At 40.6% G+C, this 20,905-nt stretch overlaps 1 protein-coding gene across 1 annotated transcript in view; it reads left to right on the top strand.

Annotated features, from left to right (window-relative positions):
* col6a4a (collagen, type VI, alpha 4a) overlaps positions 1-20,905 on the top strand; it is a 72,510-nt gene that overhangs the window by 18,015 nt on the left and 33,590 nt on the right. Inside the window, exons 2-15 of the mRNA XM_053327359.1 lie at positions 491-595; positions 2,000-2,608; positions 4,844-5,431; positions 6,654-7,223; positions 8,207-8,827; positions 9,030-9,578; positions 10,219-10,776; positions 11,195-11,773; positions 12,604-13,185; positions 13,600-13,943; positions 14,391-14,469; positions 14,561-14,706; positions 17,118-17,210; positions 19,078-19,131. Coding sequence (XP_053183334.1) covers positions 520-595; positions 2,000-2,608; positions 4,844-5,431; positions 6,654-7,223; positions 8,207-8,827; positions 9,030-9,578; positions 10,219-10,776; positions 11,195-11,773; positions 12,604-13,185; positions 13,600-13,943; positions 14,391-14,469; positions 14,561-14,706; positions 17,118-17,210; positions 19,078-19,131 — 5,448 coding nt within the window. The 5' untranslated portion in view covers positions 491-519. The remainder of the gene's footprint in view (positions 1-490; positions 596-1,999; positions 2,609-4,843; positions 5,432-6,653; positions 7,224-8,206; positions 8,828-9,029; positions 9,579-10,218; positions 10,777-11,194; positions 11,774-12,603; positions 13,186-13,599; positions 13,944-14,390; positions 14,470-14,560; positions 14,707-17,117; positions 17,211-19,077; positions 19,132-20,905) is intronic.

The raw sequence follows: 20,905 nt of genomic DNA, 5'->3' as shown, positions 1-20,905 counted from the left end.
CTTCTCTAAATGTGATCTAAGCACCCTTAACCCTTTTGTCATCCTACCGGGTCAAATTGACCCTGTCTCTTTTGACTGTTCCTTCTTTCTTCCCTCTTTCTTTAATTTTTCCTTCCTTCTTCCCCTCCACCCTTCTGGTAAACGGTAAATAATAGAACAACTAGAACAGTTTGGTAAGTTCAGAAATTACATAATTTTACTGTAATGCAGTAATTTAATATATTTAATTATATCCACTCTCATATCCAGATATTGTCAATGAATAAATAAGTAATTAAAGATTCTCCAGCTCCCAGTGTTAAACGACAAAATATTATTCTTTCACCATACAATGTTGTGATGTTTTGTCTACTACTTGTGCAAACTTTAAATGTGTGTAAACGTAACATGACCCCCCCACCCCACCCCACCCCGCTGTGACTGCACGGCTTCCAGATGGGAAACAGATTTGTTCTCGGTCTTTACGGTCATCTTTGTCTTTGTGTTGTAGGAAGAGAGAAACCTGAGAGCCGTTCCAGCATGGAGGGGAGGCAGGGTCTTCTCCTTGTCCTCATCATAGCAGCGTGTTTCTATGGCAACGCTGCTCAGAGCACAGGTGGGTGTAATTATACAGCTATGACTTAACTTCCTGCATACCAGCACATATAAGGATTATGGTAAATGTGCCCCTGCCTCAACATTACATCAACCCACTCCATCTGTATAACCAATTTATACAATCTGTGTATACATCTGAGGCATGCGCACACACACACACACACACACACACAAACACACACACACACACACACACACATACACACATAGGACCTTGTATAGCAGATGTGTGTGGTGTATTTTGAAACTCATGTTAATTATAAACATTGTTGGAGCATCCGTACTAACCCTGCACAGGAATGTGTTTGCTGCTGAGCACATGGATACGACGCATTAATTGGTTCACAACACTTTGGGCTAAATTACTTTTTATTTGTTTGCATAAAAACATATTTTCCTTAATAGTTCTCATATGATTTCCTTACTCAAAGAAGTTTCTCAAACCTAAGTAGATCTCTTCATAATGCACTAACAATGGAAGTGATGGAGGACTAAATCCACAGTCCTCCTTCTGTGGAAACATGGATTTAAAAGTTGAACTGAAGCTAATATGAAGCTTCAGCGTCTGAATGAGTCAAATCTTCATCTTCTATGTTTCAACGTTACAGTGTTTTTAGTAGCAAAGTCTTTTTGTTACTATACTTCCACCACAGCTCAACAGGAAACACTAAGAGGAGATATGATGCTAAAAAGACAGTAAATGTGTCAGATATCACTTGATATAATAACTCACACTGATGAAGCTCAATAGAAGCTGATAATCTACTTTAAATGACTGTGTTGAAACACTGAGGATTTAGTCTCCATCACTTTACATTGAAAGCACATTAGAAGGAGATCTTTTAATAGTCAGTATGAACAGGAGAAATGATTACAGAGAGGAAAACCTGACTGCTGCTTTAAAGACACTGAACAGTAATATTTGGTGTTTGTAGGTACATCCCAAAGTATTTAAGGTGAAACATCTCAAGAGAACTATTAAGGAGAGTTTTGTGCAGCAAGGCGCAAGAATGCAAGAGTTTAGAGTTGAGGTGATGAACTGATGATTTTGTTTTGAGAAGCAGAAGTTAAAGAAAAAGTATGATTTGATCAGCTTTGTCAACCTTCTGTTTGCACTATGAACACTTTCTGAAGGAGATGAACACCAGCTGTGAGCCACACAATTTTCTTTTTTCATTTTCTTCACGCTTTAAATTATCCACAATCTGATATCAAGCTGCTCATTTCTATCTGCTGGCACCACCTGCAAACCACCTCTGTCCGTAAAGCATCCTTCTCCACTTCTGGCTGGCACACTTTCTAAGAACCAAGAACTGCTCGGGCGGTAAGATCTTTTCACTGTAGCACCCTGCAGCTTCTTATCAGCAAGACGTCTGTGTGACTTGACAACCTTCCCTCTCAGTCTGCACTCAAGAGGCAGTAGCTGACATCGTCTTCTTGGTGGACGGGTCGTGGAGCATTGGCAGCCAGAACTTCGACCAGATCCGTCAGTTTTTGCAAACGCTGGTTGACAGCTTTGACGTCGGGCCTGATCGTGTTCGCATCGGGCTGGTCCAGTACAGCAACAATGTACGCACCGAGTTCCTGCTCAACACCTACGACAGCAAGGACGACATCCTGGAATACATCGAGACATTACCTTACATGGGAGGCGGCACTCATACGGGGAAAGGCTTGGACTTCATGCTGAAACATCACTTCGTGGAGGCCGCGGGAAGCCGGGCGGCCCAGAATGTGCCGCAGATCGCTGTGGTGATCACAGATGGCAAATCGCAAGACAACGTGGAGTCCCACGCCCAGGATCTGAAGAGAAAGGGAATTGTTTTGTATGCAATTGGTATTAAAGATGCGGATGTAACCCAGCTGAAGGAGATAGCGAACAAGCCGCACAGTCAGCATGTCTACAGTGTGTCAGATTTTACAGCGCTGCAGGGAATCTCTCAGAACATCGTCCAGACGTTGTGCACAACTGTAGACGAAGTCAAACGACAACTCTTGCAGTTGTCTGAAGGTAATATGTGTCATTCCACACAGATTGTGGCGATTCAGTGATCTGACTTCAGTAGTACTCACTTCCGAGGAATGCTGGAGTGATTAGTCGACTAGTTGATAGACAGAAAATGAATTGGCAACTATTTTGTATACTGAGTAACTCGTTTTCAAGCAAAAAATGCCAAAAATGTACTAGACAGACAGATGTAAGTCAATGGAATATATTTTTTAAATTAAAACATTAAAGATTTTCATTACTCTCCTTGAGTTGTTGGAAATTATAACTACCATTTTTCAATGTTTTCTTACAGATTAGAAACTAGACAATGAATAGATTGGTCAGAGAAAATAACTGGCAGACTAATCGATTATGAATTGTTTTTGATATCTGACTGAAGAGAATTAACATCAATAACAGTTAGTAACTGAACAATCACACCCTATGTCCATTTAATATCTGGTTTGAAGCATTTGCTCTTATCATATTAACTATAAGTAATAAATGTGTATTCTGAGTTTGACATACCACAGAAAAGTGTGTTGTTAACCACCCTGCCAAATTTGAATGATTAAAAAAATCGCCAAATATATGAAATTAGGCTTCAAAGTTGTGTAAAAATCAGCCTCTTTCTCTGCTCCCAAACGCTGTAGCCCCGCCCCCTACCACGTGTCATCTGTCAATCAAAGTCACCAGCCCTACCAGAAACATGGACGCTAGGTCTGAGAGCTTTCTGCCGCTAGCTTAGCTGCTAGCCCAGCGGCTAACTCGGCAGCTAACTCAGCTAACTGTAGCAGTGTGCGCTAGTGATGGGAACGGCAGTTCTTTTTACTGTACTGAATCTTTAGAATCCGTTCATTAAAATGATTCGTTCAAAAGATTCGTTCACCGAATCGTTCAGTGCTCTCCAACTCCCTGAACTGATAAACAGCCAAATAATCCGTCATTCAGTTCATGATTCAGCCCTGAGGTTCACGTTCACTTACTGAGGGACGGTGCGTTCAAGGACTATATTATACAATCATTCGCGGGAGACGCAGCGCTGCTTATACATGCACTAAAAATATTACACAGTGAAAGTGTCCTCTGTGCACAGTAAAGTAACATAACATGATGCTACACTGATGTTAGCAACACAGCGCTAATGTTAGCAGTACATGTACTGAACGTGAATCAACTCCTCAGCCCTCAGTGCCCTGAGTCAGTGAGTGACTGACACAGCGCCACTTTCAGCAGTTCGCGAACGATTCATTGAACAACATGCTGAGGACGTGAATCTCGTTCACGTACTGTGCTGAAAGTGGCGCTGTGTCAGTCACTCACTGACTAAGGGACGTTCAGTACCTGTACCGCTAACATTAGCGCTGTGTGTGTCCCCGCGGAGGGGAAACAGAATCACTCAGAGTCAGTCAAAGTGTTGTCGTTCACTGAGTGATTCGTTCGCAGTGAACGAGTGAGTGAGTCGCGGCAGTTCCACTCCCGACCGGCAGCCATGCTCGCGGCTGAGCTCAACTGAACTGAACTGAGAAAGGAACGAATCCGTTCATGAAGTGATTCAGTTCACTTCGTTCACTCAAAAGATTCGTTCGTTCGAACGACACGTTCGCGAACGACACAACACTAGTGTGCGCTGAATGTATTTCTACCTCTACAGCAGCAGGGGCGGGTTTAGTGAAGTCTAGCTCCACAATTCAAATCTAAATGGTTGAAATTTTTACACCTTTTTTAGAAATACATTTATGACCTATTTAATGTGTTTAGAAGAAAATGTCTGAATTCACTTTACACAGTCTTTAAAGCTTAATATTTCATTATTGTTCCAACAAATACCACCATGCTTAAAGCTGTTATAGCTCAGGTTTTGTTGGTAGTGAGGTGCTTATAGTGATCATTAAGATAATCCAAATATTACTTTTCAAAAGATGTGATGTGAAAAATTGTCTCATATTAATTCAAAATTCAAAATCTTGAAGTGGATAATCCAAATCCTGCAGTTCATGTTGTTTCCATGTTGTATTAGCGTATAATATTCTCAGGTGTTATTTTGCCAAATTTGTGAACAGAAGACGTACACGCTAAAAGATGATACCATTCACCATTTTTCAAAGCTGTGTCAAAATTTTATGTTGAATATCAACTACATCGATTCTGTTTCCTCTCATGGGTACAAACAGTGTTTTTTGTGTATATGTTGACATATACAACATATACACAACCCTTGCTCTATATGCTGACTGTCTTCTTCCTCTTGTTCAGAATGTGCCAAAGCCACGGTGGCCGACATCGTCTTCCTGGTCGACGGTTCCTCCAGCATCGGCATCACTAACTTTCAGGAGGTCCGACAGTTTCTGCGGAGTGTGATTTCAGGCCTCGACATTGGCCCTGACAAAGTTCGGATTGGTTTGGCGCAGTACAGTGATGAACCTAGCCAGGAGTTCCTGCTGAATGAACACATGGACAAGAATTCCCTCCTGGATCAAGTGGCCAACTTTCCCTACCTGACAGGAGGCACAGAAACAGGCAAGGCCATCGACTTCATTCGGACACGGTACTTCAACGATGCTGCCGGGAGCCGAGTCAACCAGCGGGTGCCTCAGATCGCTGTCGTCATCACAGATGGAGACTCCACAGATGATGTAAATGGTCCCGCCCAGCGTCTGAGGCAGCATGGAGTCATTGTGTTTGGCATCGGGGTGGGACAAGCAAACCTAGCACAGCTCAAGTCTATTGCCAACAAGCCTTCACATCGCTTCATGCACCACATCAATAACTTCCAGGCTCTCCAGGAGCTGACTGATGATCTGCTGCAAACTGTGTGTGTCTCTGTGGAGGACCAGACACAAGGTAAGCAGTGATGGAAAACTACTAAATAGATTTACTTGACTACTGTACTTGATTTTTCCATGTGATGCTACTTTCTACATTTCAGAGGGAAATATTGTACTTTCTACTCCACTATATTTATTTAACAGCTTTAGTTACTTTTCAGATGAAGATTTGATACAATGGATAATATAACAAGCTTTTGGTGTATTATTTAAGCTCTGATTCCAACTATAGTTAGCGGTGTTTTGTTGTTGTTGGCAACACACAATTGACTGCTATGTGCCAGCGAGCTACACGATCTGTTTGAATGGACAAAAATAAAAATGTGAAATATATTTACAGTGAAAACTACAACAAAAAGCCTAAATAAAATCCTACTTATATAAAGAGTGTGCAAGGGATAAAAAGAAAGGTAAAAATCAAAAAAGCACAGGTCAACATAACCTTCTTTGGTACCATGTACGGGTCCAAAACACTGGATCATACGTTTCCCATATTGCATCAAATTAGCTTTCTCTGCTAAACACAAATGTCATTTTCTGCTATAAATGTGTAGTCCGCAGAAGACATTGTGCAGCTGTTTTCACAAGCTGGAGAGCCCCTTTACTTTTTTTTGGCAGTGCAGTTCCAGTACTTTGCTTTATGTTAATTTGTGAGTATATTACTGTACCAAGTCTCACTGTCAAATGAATGAACCTTTTACTCTGATTCTTCGAAAAGATTTCATATCTTTTTGCAAATAATTTCAGGCTGTGCCCTGGTTCCAGTAATTTTTGAGGTCGACCGACATTTATGCAGCATCAGCCAAAATATGCAGCATTAAGAGACAGGCTTTATTTGGGAAACAAGGAACAAACAAGTTTAGTGTGGGAAAGCATGTTTTCCACAGAAATGACTGCTTGACTGAGCAGCGACCTCTCTGTAGCCTCGTTTTGACACTGTAACACATGCATTTCAAGTGTGAAATGTCTGATGTCAAATGTAGCTACAATCACCATGTTGATGATGTGGGGAAGTTGTTTTTTGTTTAAACTTATTACTTTATCTCTTACGCACCTGTCTGTTTACAGGTTGTCACAGATCACTCTTTTTTGCATATTGACATTTAATTATCTACAGTAGATGCTTTCTAAGATATAATATACATTAGGTGTGTTTTAATATGTGACAATCATGAGATACTCATGGGTTATATAATTGCTGTTCCTAATTGTCTTTGTCTTTGTTTGGTTTTTTTCAGCCTTGACTGAAAGATTTGCAGATATTTTCTTCCTGGTGGACAGTGGCGTGACTACAGTAAACTTCCAGCAGATCAGGGCTACCCTCAACCGACTGGTCAATCAACTGAACATCTCTGCCTCTGCTTTCCGCATTGGTTTGGCCCAGTATGGTAAAGATACCAAAGTTGAATTTCTTCTTAATGCCCACAAAACTAAAGCGGAGACCCAGGCTGCTACCAAGAGTTTCCGCTTGCGCAGACTGCAAACCAACGAAGAACGGAAGCTGGGAAATGCATTGGAGTATGCCAGGACTAACTTTTTCACCAGTGAGGCGGGGGGTCGGGCGGACCAAGGCTACAGACAATTCCTGGTTGTCATGAGTGGAAAGAACTCAGATGATGATGTGTATAAGCAGTCACGAAAGCTCAAATTAGAAGGAGTGACAGCGGTGGCGGTGAGCCTTGGTGCATCAATGTCGGAAATGCGTGTCGTAGCCAGTCCTTCTTATGCATTTGACTATACTAGCAACCTTACACTTATCTTGAAGGCTGTGTTCGAAAAAGTGGAAGACGTGACCAATGTGACTAGAGGTGAGAATATTTTAAGAACTATACTATCATTATTATTCAAATCATCAATCACTGGAATACAACTTTTTTTCATTTTGCAACCATTTATCCACAGTCAGTCTGTTATTTACCTACTTTCCAATTTTTACCTTTGATAAGTAGAATGCAACATATACCACAGTTAGATTAATGTCAGGATTAAATAATATAATGTTTTTCCTTTCAAAGATGGTAACTGTGTCAGTTTAGGTGATTATTCTTGCCATCGCCTAAGGCAGAAACATGTCAGACTACATGTTGAACCCCTAACAATAGAAACAAAAGCTGGAGGCGGTGTGTTAAAGATAAATATAAATATAATGAATTTCTATTTTAAATAATTTGGGCTGCATGCAAGAAAACAATCTGTGTGATCACAGCAGGCAAACATAAACACTGATATGTAAAATACTGGAGAAACACTCCACATACTGTATACGTGCCTGCAAGATTATTTAAATTGTTATGTCAACCCATTCCTTTTGTCTGATAATATAAGTTTTAAAAACGTTTTTAAAAAGTACAACTTACCAAAGGTACATAAGAGATCAGGAAGCAGATGCCAGGCGTCCTAGATGCTGCATCACTTGTCTTCCACTATTACAAATAACCCAAGCATGTGTCACATCCACACTCATTTTTGCTCCCAATGCCTCATGCCTATTGAACTCATATTGTTTGATCCTGGCATGAAAAAGCAATAAAATGCTGAGATGAATGGGTTTACCATTTTCCTCATAGTTGAAATACAGTCCCGAAAGGATGCCTGGCAGTTGTTAATGTATGGGTTCTTACATTAAGACCAGTACACATGCAGATAACACCAGCATCTGTCAGCAAGAAATTACTCTCAAAGCAGAATTTTACAAATCATATGAAGCATTCCTGATTTCAATCTGGTCTTCAACTTCAAAACTACCTGAATTGGTAAACTGTGACTTAATGGTTCTACATTCCTTTCGTAGATTGCAACGCAGCCAATCTGGCAGACATTGTGTTCATCATTGACGAGTCTGGAAGCATCGGAACTCCCAACTTCCAGCTGGTTCGCCATTTCCTGCATTCGATTGTGAGTGGCCTGAATGTCAGTAATAATACGGTCCGAGTGGGCATCGTAACGTTTAATGACAGGGCCACAGCACAGGTCTACCTCAACACCTTCAATGACCAGAAGGAATTGCTGAATTTCATCAAAATCCTGCCTTACCGTGGAGGTGGTACGAACACCGGAGAAGCCCTAAACTTCACCCGGGAGAAGATTTTCACTGAGGCGAATGGAAGTAGGAAAAAAAAGGGTTACCAGCAGGTGGCTGTGGTGATCACAGACGGTAAATCTCAGGACAACGTGAGTACAGCAGCAGCTGATCTCCGTCGAGCTGGTGTTACTGTTTATGCAGTTGGAATTAAAGATGCCAACAAGATAGAACTGGAAGAGATGGCATCTTACCCCTCCCATAAGCATGTGTTTATTGTGGACCGTTTTGACAAACTGAAAGCGCTGGAGCAGAGCTTGCAGAAAAGTCTTTGCCATAATATCTTGCGCCAAGCAGTCACAATCAATACAAGAAGAACTGACATCAAAAAAGGTCTGAACCAATGCTTTTCTATATTTTCTAACCTTTGTTTGCGTGTGTGTCAACAATAAACCCAGTTAAAATACATTTTAAGTTTGATAAGTATGTTAATAGAGTATTTATTGTATAGGATATTTATTAAATTGATGCAAATAGAATGTGCAGCTGATTAATTGGGAAAAGAACTTTTAATATTTTTGCTTTTTCCTTCCAGGCTGCATACAAACAGATGAAGCAGACATCTTCTTCCTGATTGACCATTCAGGAAGCATTTATCCCTCTGACTTCCATGACATGAAGAAGTTCATCTTAGAGTTTCTTGATACTTTCCGTATTGGACCAGACCATGTCCGTGTGGGGGTTGCAAAATATGCAGATTCGCCAAACTTGGAAATTGGTCTGAATCAGTACACAGATGTTAAGGCACTGGAGAAAGCAGTGGAAGGTATTAAACAACTAGGAGGTGGGACAGAGACAGGAAGAGCGCTGGAATTCATGAGCAAATACTTTAGCACTCGTGATCACAAAGTCCCAGAGTACCTGGTGGTCATCACTGATGGAAAGTCCGCTGATGAAGTCAAGGTTCCTGCAGAAAAACTGAGGATGCAAGGCATCAAAATCTACGCTATTGGGGTGAAAAGTGCAGATAGAGATGAGCTGCTGGAGATTTCCGGAGACCCCACGAAGATGTTCTTTGTCAATAATTTTGATGCCTTGACACCCATCAAGGATAACATTGTCACAGACATATGTGCTACAGATGGTAAGGAAAACTGCACTGCAATTTAAAATGCATATGAACATATTGTGCATGTGGCAGTTAAACCATATACAGTATCCAGTATTTTTTTCAACCTGGTGTATTTTCCCATAAATATGGCCATTGTGAATATGGTGTGTTTATGTATGAGTCTCTGGATGTCTTTGTGTGACGATTGTGAATAAAAGTTATCAGGACCCACAAAGCTATAACAAAATATACATCAGGTTGAAATGTACTGAATGATCCCTTAAGGAGATCAATGCATCGACCAGAAACAAATTATGTCAAAACCCAACAAGTATTATATGCTTTAATTAGATTAGCTGATAGTAGAGAGATAATATGATATGAGGGGCATCAATGTAACAAAGGTCCAGGTCACGTTGCCGTTCATTATCAGCACTTTAACCTCACCCATCGTTTTCAACCTAAGACTACACATGGTGGCTTCTTGACATACATTATCATAAATGGATGTCAACTTCCAATTTTCTAGCTTTCATGCTCAAGAAAAACAGCTTTTTTTTAATTTGATGAATTGATGTGATGCATTTTATGTGATTCTGCTGATATGGATACCTTTTGGGTAAACTACATTGAATCCTTGTCACACTGACCTGTCTGTGTTCTGTCTCTACAGCTTGCAAAGATTTACCAGGTGACCTCCTTTTCTTGATTGATAGCTCTGGGAGCATCGAAGCAGAAGACTACATTAAAATGAAAAACTTCATGAAATCTGTGATTAGCAAGTCCGTCATCGGGCAGGATGAGGTGCACGTTGGTGTAATGCAATACAGCACAGTGCAACAAGTAGGGTTCACCCTCAACCAGTACTACAGCAAAAATGACATGTCAAATGCTATTGATGCTATGCGGCAGATAGGTGGAGGCACGGACACGGGTGAAGCCATCACAGCATTGTCACAGTATTTCACTATAGCTAGAGGGGGGCGTCCTAACCTGAGGCAGACGCTAATAGTGATAACAGACGGAGAGTCCCAGGACGAGGTCAAAAGCCCCGCTGCAGCTCTGAGGGCCAAGGGTGTGGTGATCTATGCTATTGGAGTGGTGGACGCCAATACCACCCAGCTGTTGGAGATCAGTGGGTCACAAGAGAGGGTCTACTCTGAGAAGGACTTTGATGCTCTGAAGGACTTGGAGAGCGAGGTGGCTTTGGAGCTCTGTGATCCAGGAAGAGGTAAGAGTCCAGGTCTGCCCCAAAATATATTAGGGATCAAGAATATTTCTGTAATAGAGCATAAACATTTAGAAGCCACAGGCTCCCATTCTTTTTTCTTTAGCTCTTTGACCAACATCATATAAAAGAAAAAAATATTGTATGTTTTTAAGGACACAGCTTCTTATTTATTTTCATTCAGTTAATCAAAAATCCTACTTGTTGCAACATAGCAAAAGTAATTCTTCTGTCAACAAAAACCCAGTTGACTCTGGTTTGGTTAGTAGATAGCTGGAGCATGTAAATAAGACAGTAAACAAAGATAGTAAACAAGTGTGTAGATGTCCCTGATGTTACTGATTTATTGTGACGTGAATGCAACTTTCCTGTCACCTTTTCCTCTGACCCCATTGGCTCTTTGTCCTTGTATTTTCAACAGATTGTAAGAAGACAGAAAAAGCAGACATTATTTTCCTGGTGGACGGCTCCACAAGCATAACACTGGAGAAGTTTAGAAGCATGCTGAAATTCATGGAGTCAATGGTGAACCAAACCACAGTTGGCAAAGATCTGACTCGCTTTGGGGTCATTATCTACTCCGACAACCCCCAATCAGTTTTTACTCTGAAGGAGTATACCTCCAAACCACAGGTTTTAAACGCTATAAAAGCACTGAAGTCCCCAAATGGAAACACCTATACTGGCAGGGCTCTGGAATACTCACGACAGTTCTTCAGTGCTCAAAATGGCGGTCGGGCAGCACTGCAAGTGCCTCAGATTCTCATGGTAATCACAGATGGTGATGCTACTGACCGTCACAGTCTGACTAAGCCATCTGTGGCCCTGCGAGACGAAGGGATCACCGTCTTCAGTATTGGAGTGGAGGGAGCCAACAAGACCCAGTTGGAGATCATGGCTGGTCAAGACAAGTCCAGAGTTTTCTATGTGGACAATTTCGACGCCCTGGAAACTCTGTACAAGAATATTACTGAAGTCCTCTGTAACTCCACCAAGCCAGGTAACTCACAAAAGTGTAATCTCACCTTCAGACACAGTAGTTCAAAGTTAGGATATAAAGATTTAAAACATCACAAAGCTAACCCACAACAAAACTTTAGCTATAGGGGTTAATGTGTTAATTAACCAGCCACAAAAATCCCATATTTTCTCACTTAGCCATGCAAATACTTTTGCCAAACATGGCCAGCATCCCGACTTAATCAGGGTCAATGGAAGTTAAAGTTAAAAACAATTGTTATTGGAAAAATCCAACTGAAAAATGTCTTTCCAGGCTGACTTTCTCGATTATCACGATCAGCGAACAAGCTAAATATCCAGTTTTCCTTGCAATAATTAATAGGTAATTATAATAAAGAGTACGGTTTAGACCTGCTCTATGTGTAAAGTGCCTTGAGATTACTTTTGTTGCGATTTGGCTGCATATAAATAATTAGTGATTGATTGATTAATAGACAAAGCACAATAATAATGCCAATTGCAGGTTTTTAAAGCTGTGATTTGAGCGAAAATAATCTTAAGCAAATTTGACAAGCCATTTTCTCAAATTAGAAAATTCTAATATTCTTTTTCTAGTCTGTGATAAACAAGTATCATCTAGTAAAGTCCTCTTGCCCATGTTTCCATTGGGTTCTTAATATGAGTGTATTATTCAAGTAATATGAGTGAGATGATGAATTTAAGTTGCCATCAGCATTATCAGTCAGACAGGTCAGAACCAAAGATGACCTGAATTTGCCAGGAGAAAAGTATGGAAAGCATGAATTCAAAGTGAATGAACTTGAAGGGTACTAAACTTATGTGGACAAATTTCCTGTCTTTGCTTTTCAGTCTGTGAAAAACAGAAGGCGGACCTGATCTTTCTGGTCGATCAGTCTGGCAGCATTGGACCGACTGATTACACCCTTATGAAGAAGTTCACGACAGAACTTATACAAAACTTCAAAGTCAGCAAAGATTTAGTGCATGTTGGACTTGCACAGTTCAGCGACACTTTCCAGAATGAGTTTCATCTCAACAAATACTACACCGAACAGGAGGTGACTGAGCACATCATGAAAATGCTGCAAACAGGTGGAGGCACCAAAATTGGACTGGCCCTGAATTACATTAAAGAATATTTCACAGCAGCCAAAGGCAGCCGTAAGTCTGCTGGGATCTCCCAGAATCTAGTGATAATCACTGATGGTGAATCAGAAGATGATGTGGAGGATGCAGCTGAATATCTCAGGCTCCAGCTGAAAATTGAGATTTTTGCCATCGGCATCGGAGACGTCCATCATCTGCAGCTCCATCAGATGACTGGTACTCCAAAGAGGGTGTTAACCGTGGAGAACTTCGGCAGCCTGGAAAAGATCAAGCAAAAAGTGGTTGACACCATCTGCACATCCACTAACCCACCAGACCCACCTTGTGAGTTATGTATGTAGCTGTAGCTGCTGTTATGTCTTTTAGGGCAGCAACAATTAGTTGACCATTAGAAAATGAATGATTAAAAATTAATAGTTTTTGAAAATTAATAAATAAATAATTTTGTCATTGCATCTTTGTGAGGTTTCTGTTATATGTGATAGTTACTGAATACTGTTGATAGACCCAAATAAGACATTTAGAGACATTGCCTTGAGCTTTAAGGAATTATAGGAGACATTTTTTTTCATTTTTTATAGACAAAATGATTAATTGACTTGTTGACAAAATAATTGGCAGATGATTAAATAATGAAACAATAGTGTTTGCCTCCCTGTCTACGTCCCATACTTTCTGTCATTGCCATATCTTTCTCTGTAAATTGTCCAAAGTAAGACCTATTTTCCTCTGCCACAGCGTGCAGCATCGATATTGCATTCGGCTTCGATATCTCCCTAAGAGCAGGAGTTTCTGAGCTGGCCAGAGACCACATCAAGCTCCAGACCTTCCTCCCAGAGATTGCCCATTACGTTTCCTCTGTGCAAGGTCTGTGCTGCACTGGCACCGAACCCATTAACCCTAACATTGGTTTTCGAGTGTTAAGCGGTAATTCCCTGGAAGATTACAAGTTTGAGCCTTACAGTGAGGGGACGGTCACCAAAGTCATGAAGTTGAATATGGCGGAGCCCACTTCCTTCAACACTGACCTGCTGAGATCCTTCGAGGAGAAGTTCAGGACCCAGTCCAATGCTGGCGTGAAGGTGAATCTTAGCCATAACACAATCTGCCCACCCACAAAAAAAGACTTTCTTTTGTCGTCCCAAAGACACATTTTGGAAACATGATACTTTTCTGGATTGAGATGCAGCTGACAAACATTTCATAGTCACAGCCTTCGAATAGAGTGTGAGAAGTCAGGAAAAAAGGGGATTTCTTTTAAAACTCTGCTTCTCATTGTCTTGTGCGCCCACAAATCAGGCCCAATGCAGGATTAAGCTAACTATGAAAACGATTAGCAAGTGAAATGGGTCAGTTTGAAAAGACACCACTGTACCGATTATTATGTTAATCAGTCACAGACACATTTTGTGTGGTTAGAGTTATGAGACTAACGAGGTGAATAGATGATGCAAAGCAGCAGTTAAAAGTTAAAAGTCAGTTCTGTTATGTGCTCACCAGTCTAACATGTGACCAACCTTGTCCTACAGGTGCTGGTCATCTTCTCAGACGGGCTTGATGAAGACGTGATGACACTGGAGCAGGAATCAGAGCGGCTTCGACAGTCTGGTAAAAACTGAGAGAGGCAGAAGTTTTTCCTGTGCAGATGGATGACACATGAAGGCATGAATCTGTTGTCTTCTGCATGTGTTTTCTGCAGGGATCAGCGCTCTGCTGGTTGTGGCTCTGGAAGGAGTGCGTGATCCTGCTCCGCTGCAGATGGTGGAGTTTGGGCGAGGTTTCGGTTACAAACTTCCTCTCAGCATCGGCATGCCAAGTGTCGGCAGCACCATCCTCAAACAGATTGTAAGTCATTCGTATCACATCAGCTGCAATAGAATTTTACAGAGAAATAGTAGCTTTGAAGCTAGTTCAGATGCTAATTGTAGAAAGGAAAATTTAAGAGTAAATTTAAGTCAAATGCATCATTCTGGTGCAATCTGAGAGCAAAGATAACAGGTTATATCTATTAAAAAATGTCCTTTAAAGCACATATTGGACTATTTAAACCAAATATATCTTTTTCTACATTGTGTTTCTTCAAATTACTAAACTAACTGTCTTTGCTTATCAACAAAAGACTTATGACGTTTTATGATCTGATTCACTGGCTTTCTGATAATAGGAGCGGACCCTTAAAACTATCTGAGACTAATGCGGATCATAAATAAAAAATGATGAAAATTAAACAAATTAAATGGGCTTTTTAAATCGAGATTAATCGCAGAATTTCCATAGTTAATCGCGATTAATTGCGTTTTGAATTGCATGTTTAAAATCCTGTTATTTTACATTTCAAGGCATTTTTAAGCCCATAATGTAAAGCATTTCTTACCAGAGTGTCTTAACTGGGAATCAATCACGGCTCTGCTGCGACTCCCACACTCCAAAATGGTCCTTTGGTGGAGCTGAGGCTGGCTTGGCTGCACCTGGGTGTTTAGCGTGGAGGTGCTAACTCAAACTCCACGTACTCCGGTGGTAGTTAAACTCCGTTTGACACAGGTTGCATTTTACTTTTGACTTGTCAACTGAAGCGTCTGGAAGTGTTTCAAAGTTAAACAAGCCGTTCAAAAGTCCAGTAGCTCTCTTACTTTCCATCAGCGCGGTAGGTTTACTGCAGGAGGCCACTTCAAAGCTTAGCGCTACAGCTAGAGGAGCCGTCTACAGGTGAGCAGAAGGGACAAAACGGCTTGCCAAATTAAAATGCGTTTTTAAAAAATTAACGCATTATGGATTGCATTAATCTAATTGCGATTAACGCGTTAACGCTGACAACCCTAATTTAAAGAAAAAACAAAATAAGAACTATATTTTTATTCTTCTCTGAAACCTTCTCTCCTCTCTTTTTTACTTTGATGCATCAAACTCTCCTAACATCACTGAATGTCACTTGTTCACGTGGATGTTGAACGTTCCTGAGATTTCATCATTAGCATCATCAACGCCCCTAACAGGCGACCCATTCCCCTCCATTGGTGGGCAATTTTATAAAAAAACAAAAAAACAAGACAGTTGAATGCCACAAAAATGTTCTTAAATCAATGAAATGTGCCAAAAGTTAAATCCAGATACAAAACAGGTTTTTCAAAGGTAAATATAAAATCCTTGAAATCAGGGGAATGAAATAAATAACTCCTCAGTTTCCTCAGAATGATAATAATCACAGCAACTAATCTCCTCAGAACTGGTTTTCCTGTCTTTGCATGTCTGTTTGCAGAATGAAAAAAAAGAAGGAAAAAAGCCTGAGGGAATTTCTGGCTGGAGAAAATATGCAGATTACTCAGCAAGTCAAAGAATGGCCAACAAGTAGACTCCAGTGAACTTGAATAGCTTTATTGAAATTAAACGACTGAACCTGATATTTATTTACTGTGATGTGTTGAATTTAAAACAGCATATTATTATTTTATCATGAAGAAGTTGCCCACATTGTGACTTTTCTTAAATCTAATCTTACATTTTCTTAAATATAGTGCCTACAATTGAAAAATATTTCTAAGAAAAAACGTTGTTAATGCACAGAAAACCTTTCATTGATTCAAATCTGTAAACTTCTGCATTCATTAATTTGCTCATTTTAAAACACAATTTTAGGTTTGGACCACTTTCTCATTTAAGTTGAGTCCAAACACGTTTTTATCTACATCATGTGTGTCAAACTCATTTTCATTCAAGGGCCACATACAGACCAATTTGATCTCATGTGGACCGGACCATTAAAAAGATGGATGGAAGGAAGGAAGGAAGGAAGGAAGGAAGGAAGGAAAGACAGGCAAAAGGAAGGAGGGAAGAAAGGTAGGAAAGAGAGATAGTGAAGGACGGACAGATAGAAGGAAGGAAGGAAGGAAGGACAGATGGAAGGAAGGAATGGAGGAAGGAAGAAAGGAAGGAAGGGCAGATGGAAGGAAGGACGGATGGAAGGAAGGAAGGAAAAAAGGAAGGTAGGAAGGACAGATGGAAGGAAGGACAGATAGAAGGAAGGAATGGAGGAAGGAAGAAAGGAAGGAAGGAAGGACATATAGAAGGAAGGAAGAAAGGAAGGAAGGGCAGATGGAAGGAAGGACAGATAGAAGGAAGAAAGGAAGGAAGGACAGATGGCGGGCCGGTTCTGGCCCACGGGCCGTATGTTTGACACCCCTGTCCCAAAAGACTCAAGACAACACAAACAGCATCACATTAAATAAAGCTAATGGAAACGTCTCTGTTCCTGTGTGCAGGATGCAGTGTCAGACAAGGAATGCTGCGGCGTCATGTGCAAATGTTCGGGACACGAAGGCTTCCGCGGCTCTCGGGGGCCGCCAGGGTCAAAGGTGAGTGTGGTTCACATATGCCTTTAAACTTTAAACATGATGTCAAGAGCGTTTGGGGAAAACGTGCCAAAAGCAATGAAGAGTCATCTCGTGGCTGAGAGAAAGCAGACACAAACATCAGGCCTGGTTCAGCGGCTGATAGCTCAAATTAAAAGCAGAGCCAGGGTCAGTGTGGAATATGTTCAGTTTCTGTTTAGATGTTTTCCTCAAGGATGAAGGGAAGGACTACAGCAGCTGCTTAACCTGAGATACTGACTCATTGAACCCTCCTGTCATCCTCCCGGGTCAAATTGACCCCATCTCTTTTGACTACCTCTTTCTTTAATTTTTCCTTCGTTCTTCCCTTCCTTCCCTCTTTCTTTGCTCCCTCCTCCTTCCTTTCTTCATTCCTCCTTTCCTTCCACCTTTCCTTCACTCCTTACTTTCTTCCTCTTTTCCTCCCTCCCTCCTTACTCCTTTCCTTTCGTCCTTCCTTCCTTCCTTACTCCTTTCCTTCCTTCCTTCCTTCCTTACCTCTTTCCTTCCTTCCTTCTTCCTTCCTTTCTTCCTTCTCTCCTTCCTTGCTCCCTCTTTTCCTCCATACCTCCTTACTCCTTTCCTTCCTTCCTTCTCTCCTTCCTCCTTTCCTCTTTTCCTCCATCCCTCCTTACTCATTTCCTTCCTTCCTTCCTTCCTTCCTCCCTTACTATTCCCTTACTTGACCTGAGGACAACAGGAGGGTTAAGTCAAAGTCTTTATAATTCACATCTTCATTGCTAATAGTTCATGTTTAGTGCTAATAACATGTACATATATATATTTTGAATCCCTACACACACCCACATATTTGTGAGGTTCAGCTATGCTTGGACCCAAAAGCAGGACTCAGACTCAGCTGAAACGCCTTTTTACTGAGACGTTGTAGAAATGGAAGCCGGCAGAGAGGAGGGAGATGTCAGCTGATGGCAGAGCTGGCTGTACTCAGATGATTAATGAACCCGAAGCACCGGCAAACACCAGAGATAAACAGACTAGAAGTTAAACTTGGCAGTAGTGTAGAAGCCTGTTGGCAGGCAGAGACTGACACAATGAAAGGATTTAAAATAAAACCAGGCAGGCTGATTCTATCATATTTAAGTGGACTTCATCACCCTCAACATCAGCCACACAGCGTCTGTAATTACCTTGATTTATTGTATTTCTGTTCTCTTTGTTTCATTGAATTGGCAGAAATCAATAAAGAAAGTATTGTGATTTTGAGATGGCAACCATGTGCAAATGTAGCTGCTGTCTATGGCTAGCTTTACACGACAACGATCTGAACACAATCCGCAAAAGTGGCGTTGCGTTCCCACTTTTTATTTCGCGTTTAGACGAGCGTCTTTGGGTGGAAATCTGCATGCACACGGTGACGCAAAAGTGTGTGAAATTTGACATAGTATGCATGCCAGGTGGCTAGGTGGTACTGTGAAGCAGTGCCATACAACAACACCAAGAGCAGCTCAGAGCACACTTTTGCGTTTTCAACCCTTTAGACGGGAACGCGACGGTGGAGCGTCTTTAAGATTTCCACTCTGGAGGGTGGGTTCATTTTTTTGCGTTTTTAGGCCCCAAAAACGCTGTCGCCGTCTAAACGAAAGGCACATCTGATAAAATATTTTGTCGGTTTCACCCGGGAGCGTTGTCGTGTAAAGCCAGCCTAAATCGTTGTATGAATTAAAGATGTTGTTGTCTGCTATGAATGTGTCTTCATGAAGGTCTCCACATTTCAATTTTGTTATCCTCAAAGAAACTTGAGGAAGCTGGTTGGTTTTAACGCTGGATTTCCTACTTCAGTTTCAGCTGATTTTTGTGCCACTGAAGCTGTTGTGTGTGTGTTTACATCCAGGGTGAGACTGGACAGAAGGGTTACCCCGGGTTCCCAGGAGAGGAGGGCGTTGCCGTAAGTGCATTTTTATTCAATTCATCAATATTTACTCATTTATCCCCTTCAGACATGTTGAAAGACATAGAAATAGTGTTCTTTGATGATTGGCTTATGGTTTAAAAATCCTTTAAACTATCATCTCCTCCTACCCCATCATGTATAAATCTAGCATCTCTGAATATGTAAATAGATGTCTCCTCCTTCACTGTAAACTAGGTACTGGGCAAAATATAGAAATTGTATCGATACCGTGATATGAGACTAGATATCGTCTTAGATTTTGGATATTGTAATATCGTGATATGTCATCAAAGTTGTCTTTTCCTGATTTTAAATGCTGCAGGATTTAAGTTTGCACATTACACCACGATTGGTTCCAAACTGGTTGTGATGTCACAGATCTAACTGATTATAGTCTGTATAAAATAAGAATAAATATGTTTGACATACCACAGAAAAGTATGTTGTTGACCACCCTGCCAAATTTGAATGATTAAAAAAATCGCCAAATATATGAAATTAGGCTTCAAAGTACCTGTCAATCAAAGTCACCACCTCTACCAGAAACATGGACGCTACGTCTGAGAGCTTGCTGCTGCTAGCTCAACTGCTAGCCCGATGGCTAGCTCGGCGGCTAGCTCAGCTAACTGGCTAACTGTAGACTGTAGTAGTAGTAGTGTGTGCTGAATGTATTTCTACCTCTACAGCAGCAGGGGCGGGTTTATGCTAATCACTAAATCCTGAACACAGAAATCTTGAAACACAGTTTGTGAAGCCTAGCTCCACAATTCAAATCTTTACTTCTCGTTAACAGAGATGATAATGGATGATTAGTGCATGTTACTTACAGACAGCGATGATGCTCTCTGGTAAACAGGATTTGACCGGTCAGTTTTAAACAATTGATGGCAGAGTGAGTTTCTCAAGCAAAAAAGCCAAATATTTTGGTTTTTGATTCTCAAAAGGCAGAATTGGCTGCTTTGGCTTGTCTTATATAAGAAGAAATGTTTTGGCTTTTGGATATTGCTTGGACAAAACAAGACATATCAAGAATCATCTTGAAGTCTTGCAAAACTTTCATTTAATGTTTTATGACAAAATGATTGGCAGACAAATTGCCTTACAAGTTCAATTTAAAGTTTAACGACCATGAAGGGGGAAAGTGTCCTGCAGGTAAAAGAGACTTAAAACATTAATTACAATAAAAAGACCCTTATCAAAAAGTAGTATACTTGAAGTTCATTTTATTAAGTATGCTTGAGTGTAAGTATAGCAAGTATACTACGGACCATGGACTTGTAGTGTACTAGAAAGTTTAATAATTTAATATGTCTTCAGACTAAATTGGAACATTTTTAAGTTTATAAAAGTATACTTTAAGTTTACTTTATAAGGTCATTTTAAGTTTATAAAAGTAGACTTTCAAGTATACAAGTCCACTCATCTATATACTACTAGTGTACTAGGTTTATACTTCTAGTCCACATGTTAGTTTATTGAAGTATACTTAAAGTATAGCACAAGTACACTCTTCTATATAGTGCCATTGTACTAGTTCTATACTATATGATGTTGAACATATAAGTTTATAACGGGGGTAAAACCTCAGAGCTAAAAACATTTTGATTCTGCTCAATTAAATATAAGCACGAGTCAATGACTTGACCTCATTCTGTACTTGGATCCAGATTTACTAGGTATTAGTACTTTGTGGCAGAAAGAAGTAAAAAGTTTACTAAAGTACAAGGAAGGAAAGGAGGGAGGGAGGAAGAAGGAAGGAAACGAGGGA

The sequence above is a fragment of the Scomber japonicus genome, chromosome 10, assembly GCF_027409825.1.
Source record: "Scomber japonicus isolate fScoJap1 chromosome 10, fScoJap1.pri, whole genome shotgun sequence".
Taxonomy (NCBI): domain Eukaryota; kingdom Metazoa; phylum Chordata; class Actinopteri; order Scombriformes; family Scombridae; genus Scomber; species Scomber japonicus.
Note: the sequence above shows the minus strand (reverse complement) of the source record. Positions and strands in the feature narration are given on the sequence as shown.